Source organism: Sapajus apella, unplaced genomic scaffold (assembly GCF_009761245.1).
Source record: "Sapajus apella isolate SASKATOON/1434 unplaced genomic scaffold, GSC_monkey_1.0 scaffold18, whole genome shotgun sequence".
Lineage (NCBI taxonomy): Eukaryota > Metazoa > Chordata > Mammalia > Primates > Cebidae > Sapajus > Sapajus apella.
In genome coordinates, this window is record NW_022436958.1 from 28377538 (window position 1) to 28383537 (window position 6000).

Consider the following 6000-nt stretch of genomic DNA (forward strand, 5'->3'; position numbering starts at 1 on the left):
TCCAAGGGCAAATCTTTGAATGAGATGATGATGATGATGATGATGATGATGATTTTGAGACGGAGTCTCACTCTGTCACCCAGGCTGGAGTGCAGTGGCTCAATCTCAGCTCATTGCAACCCCCACCTCCTGGGTTCAAGTGATTCTCCTGCCTCAACCTCCTGAGAATTTTTTTTTTTTTAGTGTAATAAATGCTCTAATAAGTAGACTGCAATTTTTAAACACCAGTAACTCTTCATAAGCACAAAGTTATAGGTCCCATGCTGCTAATTTACAGGTCTTAAGTTATAAATTAAGAACTGTAAGAACTAGAAGCAGTTTAGGTCTTGAGGGTGGGGGTGATAGGAAGAAGGCAGGGAGCTCAATGCCTCTCTAGCTTTGAATTTGCAACCTATTACATGCTTTACTGTCTCTTCCTCAGTCTGAGAAAAAATAGCTGAGTTTTGGGCAGGTCTTGGAAGCCTGAGGTTTTATAAGGGATGGCATTTTGGCAGGGTCTCTAGAAGCAGAGCTGAGATCTAGATTCTTGGGCAAGGGGCCTGTGGATGGAGTGCTCCCTGAAGAAGAGGAATGAGAAGTCAGGGCAGGTGAAAGAGCTCAGCAAGGTGGTGGAGCTCTGGAGCTCCAACTGTACCACACACACATTGGTCCCTCATGGAGGCAAGGAGGCCCCCTTGAGGCCCAAGCCAACACTCCAGACCAGAGGGCAGCTGAGGTGTTTTGCACTAGCTGGTAAAAGGGCATCTAATCCACCACAGCAGCAACTCCTGTGAGTTGTGTCTATCTGTAATCATTGCCACCTCTTTTACAGTGATCCAAGGCAGAGGAAGGACGCCGTGTTTGTCATAAGGTGAGATGGGGGCTGACAGAGTGGGGATGAGGACAACAAAAAGAGGAGATGATTATGAGTTGTAAAGCCTGCATTTAAATGGGGGAGTGGCAAAATGTGGGTGTGAATGAACTGTTTACATGAAGAGGGGAAGCAAAAGAGAAGATGTAATGTAGAAGCAACTTATTGCTGCATTTAAAGATAGTAGCAGGCAAGAGTGTGGGCAGGCATAAACCAGGCGGAGAGGGGTGATGAGCCCTGCTAGTTGATCACCTGGGCTTCAATTCTACCTGCACAAACAACAGCTGAATAAGGTTGTTCATTCACACGCACCTGCCTACGAAGCCCTGCCGTCTGCACTTTGAGAGCATACTCTTCTCTTAGCCTTCATGAAGCTTTAAAATGACTTCCCCATCTACAACTTTCTGCATGAAGTGAAAAAGGCACATGAAAAGGATTTAGGCTTGGTAATATATAATGCTCTTCTACTTTTTCTAATCTGTTTAAAGGATTAGTAAGAAAAGTAAATCTCCTCAGGCATAAATGCTTAAATTCTTTAGGATTCCTTGATGCACTTTTTAATTAACGAGAAAATTCAGTTGCAGCATCTGCATGCGTGTGTGTGTGTCTGTGTGTGTAGTCATTGCACAACTGAAGTCACAGCAATAAGAAATTATATAGTATTTTACCTGTAACATATGAAACCCAGAATAAAAGCAACATTCCCAAAGGAAACCCAGCTTGCTTCATTGAATAAGGCAATCCTGAAAAAAACATAAAATGCCCCACCCCTCACATTAACAAGAAAGCTAAAAATACAGAAATTCCCCGCCCTCAATTTCTGCATATAACAGGTAAAAATCAATGTATATTCTTATATGACATATTTGTAAGTTGCACATAGGACAGTATTAATATTAACTGTTAGGTATTAATAGTTATTTTGGAATAAATTGTTATTAGCTTAGGGACAAGTCAAGAGAGCAAGTTTATGAGGTGATGGAATAAGACTTAGAAAGCAGCAAATGGAAAACAAAAGCCAGTTCACACAAATAACATTGACTTTAGAATAAGAGTGACATAGCCCTGGAATATGTGGAAACTCATTACCTCAAATCCTTCCTTACCTGCTAGCCAAGAAAGCAGACAGACAGGATAATAAAGAGCACAGAAGGGTTATGAAATACTAAGAAAGACAGACTCTGGAGTCAAAATTGGGCTATTATGTAGGAAAAAATGAGAGGAAAATGAGAAGGCAAATATATTTTTTTATAATGCTGAAATGGATACATAAAATTATTTCATATAATTTTGGGGGAAATGGACAATTTTAGATTATGGACTGTAAAATATTTAAAACAAACACAGTTGAAATATTTCCACTCAAAATTTTTATTCTCTGAAAAGCTTTCCCTTAAAGAAAAGAAAACAAGCTGCTGAGCAGAATTCAGTGGTGCTGGTTAGCATTGCTGACATGGCTCAGTTTAACATGTTCACATCAGGAATCAGCTCTAGAATTCTAAGTACAGCTGCCCATACCTTCATGGTACATGGAGGTAGAATTGTAAACAAGTCTTTCCCCCTGCTTCCTTCTACTTTACCTCAGGTAACTCTATTTTATGTATGATTTGGGGGGGAAAAGACTACCCATAGAAAATGTAAAATCAAGAACCATATTAACTTGTGAAAAGTAAGAAAAGTAAACTCAATCCAGATAAATGTTTAATTTTCAGAAGATGATAACTGAGAGGAAAATGTTAAAACTTTATAAAACACTGAATTCTCAAAAAGTATTATATTTTGCAGGATTTTGTTTTGTTTTTTTCTTGTCTTTTCTGAGATAGGGTGTTTTCAGACACCAAAAAGAATAATAACCACCGAAAATATGGCAGCCTTTATTACTGTGATGCAATGCACTCAACTTTTTTTCAGAAAATTTCCCTTGCTTCTAATACAATGGGAAAATATGAGCTATTTATTTCTTTTAATTCTGGTTGTATGGCTCCTTTGGTAGGAAAATCATATGCATTTTCAATTAACAAATTTGCATTGCTGACGGAATGATATTTAAAATTAGTATATCGTAATAATTTTGTACTTTAAAATTTAATATTGTATAGATAGGTAAAGTGTATGAATTTAATTTTTCATAAGATTGGTATGTTTTCATATTAAACTTTTGCATCCCCAATATTTACAAATATCTGGAAGTTTTATAATTCTAAAAGGTTAAAGAAAGATGATTCAAATGATGGAACTTCAGTCAGAGGAAAAAGTAATTAGGTAACACTAGCAATCAACCACGCAGCCTACAGCAAAAAGAGTCACTACCACCCATATGCATTTTCATCTTCATCCACCACATGTGGAAGATACTCTCAACTGTGGAAAGAGTGTGAATTGCAGCCCCATCTTCAGTATAAAAGACACCCATACATACTGTTACATTAAAAAAAAAAAAAAGGAAGGCTTTTATGAAACAAAATTACCAATTTTCTTATATAAGTATTTTTTTCTTTAGAAATAATTAATGAACACTAGCAGCATAGGGAGTCTTAAATTTTGCCCTTTCATTTAAAATTTAAAACAAAACAAAATACACTTACCTATTATACCAGATCCTATAATTGAGTTGACAACATTAAAAAGAGCAGCAGACTGACAGGTTTTCTCTTTATACTCATGTTCAGAAACAAGGGTTTCTCTGTCATCTAGATCTCTCTATTTTAATAGATAAAATAGCAATTATAAGCAAATATTAGCTCAAAAATTAGAAAAGTAACAAATATGTAAGGCAGGATACTAGCATGATATTTCTAGTCATAATAAGTAATGTCACTAATGAAAATAAAACGATGCCAGGATAACAGTAATAAAAAATAACAATAATAGCTGGTAATTCAACGGAGCTTGGCAAGCAAACTCCATCCTAAAATTTCCAGATTACAGCTGCCCCAGCTGCTAAGTACCGTATCGGTTAGGATTTAGTGATGTGATTCTGTGAAATTAAAGTGCCTGCTAAGGAAAAAAAAAAAAAAAAAACAAAAACTCAGATTAAAGCAAAACTTATTCTCCCAGAGAACATTACACGGTGCTGAACTAAGACCCCAGGTGAAGGTAGCTGACTTGACCTGTTGCCACGTGAATAAAATTTCCAGAAAACTGGCTTCAGAGCCTGCTCAGTGTCTAGTTTTACCTGCGGCGGGATGACAGGCTCCTCCTCCTGGTAGCCCATAGCTGCGCGGTGGTCCTGAGCAGGTGGGAGATGCTGAGGCTGGGTTCCCGCTCGCACCCGGCCAGCCTCCTCCTCCACCTCGCACGCAGCCGAGGTCCGCGCGGCCGCAGAGCTGCAGGGAGCTGGTTCCACAGGCGCCCCGGGCCCCCTCCGCAGGCAGCGAGGGCTGCAGCCCCAAGATCTCTAGGCCGTCGCAGCCTGGGGCGCTTTTCCACCGGAGTTCGTCCAAACGTATTTTTCCTCCGGATGAGGAGACGCTGCAGGACGCTTCTGATCCGGGCAGCTCTGTCTCCCCGCCTCCCCGCTCCATACCCCCCTTCCTCAGAGAACAGGGAGAGCTACTCTTCCCGGAGCTGCAGAGGACAACTTGTTCCACCCACGCTGCCCTGCCCAGATGGCACAGTTATGACGGCCTCGTTGCAGCCCATTCCTAAGTTACCTGCTCCTTTGCTGGGTTCTGAAGCCCAGGTAAGAGCGCAGAAGCAGCCTTTGGCCCGTGGGACATCTTCGCTATTAGCACCTCCTCCTCGCTACACCTCTTTAATGGCAGAGACGACGGGTGAAAATTTAGCACTTTTATTATAAATGGAAATTGAAAGACTCGTGAGAAAATGAATAGCAAAACAAAAAACTTTCCTAGGGTTTTAACTAACTTGACCTCTGAGCATGCTTTGGTCGAAGGCTTCCTGGTAACTTTTTAGAAAAAGGAGCCGTAGAGATAATGAAAGTGGGTTGTTACTGGATTCTGGAAATGAACCTTGAAAACGGAAAGAGAAGTACAAGTGCTTGGGAAAGGGATGGCACCTACAGTGTCAGAGCTAGACAGAATCTTCAATGACCATCTATTCAGTCCTTTTACATTACAGATGAAGCAACAAGCCCAGAGAGTATTCAGTATCAGAGACAGAATTCATGAAAGAACAGCCTCAGGGCCAATAAGAGCGGGAATATGCCATTATACTTACCAAATTCAGTCCTCCCTTGATATCCACGGGGGATTAGTTCTGGGACCCCTGAAGATACCAAAATCCGGGAATGTTCAGGTCCCTGATGCTAAACGGCATGGTATTTGCATGTAACCCAGGCACATCCTCCAGCATACTTTAAATAATCCCGAGATTATGTATAGCACCTAAAACAGTGTAAATGCTATTTAACTAGTTGTTATACTGTATTGTTTAGGAAATAAGAAAAAAGGGCGTATGTGTTCAGTATAGTCACAACCATCCTAGCCCTAACTACATTTTGTTCTGGTTGAATGCATGGATGCGGAACTAGGGCTATGAGGCCAACTGTACCTAATTAAAGAGGTTCTGTTTCACACATATTTGCTTACAATTATGAAAAAGGTTTAAAAACCATGGGAAAACAAAAGACTTATAAACTTTATATACACTCTGCTGTCAAATTAACAAATGTTAACATACTGTCATACTTTTTTCAAATTGTAAAAGTAAACACAATGTCTCAATAGGAACCCCCTTGACCTTCTCCATGCCGTTCCCCAGGCCTTCATCCTTAGAGTCATCGGTTCATCAAGTTAGTGTTATCTTTGCTATTCTTGCTTTTTATTTTAATTCATTCATTTATAGCCATAAACAATACATAACATTGGCTTTTGTGTTTTCAAGATTTACAAAGATGGTGCCATATTGTACATGTCATTTTTCCACTGGCATTTTTGTTTTCAGCATGTATGATATAGATATATGCAGATATGTTTTTTTTCATTTTATCTAACACAATTAAGTATGGCTGACTTAACTGTTACCTACTGAGAGATATTAAGGTTGTTTCTCATTTTACTCTCTTCCAGAGCATAAAAGTGACAGTTTCTCTAGATGTAGAAGTGTTAGGTAGTGGGGCATGAACACTTTCAACCTGATTAATTTTTTTTTTTTGAGATGAAGTTTCGCTCTTATTGCCCAGGCTGGAG

General features: G+C 39.6%; 1 protein-coding gene across 3 annotated transcripts in view; it reads right to left on the reverse strand.

The window, feature by feature from the left end:
* SLC38A11 (solute carrier family 38 member 11) overlaps nt 1–5207 on the reverse strand; it is a 60609-nt gene extending 55402 nt beyond the window's left edge. Inside the window, exons 1-3 of one of the 3 annotated variants that reach the window (XM_032286582.1) lie at nt 5030–5207; nt 3436–3550; nt 1519–1593 (exon numbers count right to left, since the gene is read on the reverse strand). In XM_032286582.1, coding sequence (XP_032142473.1) covers nt 1519–1579 — 61 coding nt within the window. In that variant the 5' untranslated portion in view covers nt 1580–1593; nt 3436–3550; nt 5030–5207. Of the gene's footprint in view, nt 1–1518; nt 1594–3435; nt 3551–4025; nt 4337–5029 lie in introns of those variants that run through there. The other 2 variants (XM_032286580.1, XM_032286581.1) reach the window with 2 other exon arrangements.
* Nucleotides 5208–6000: the final 793 nt, after the last annotated feature.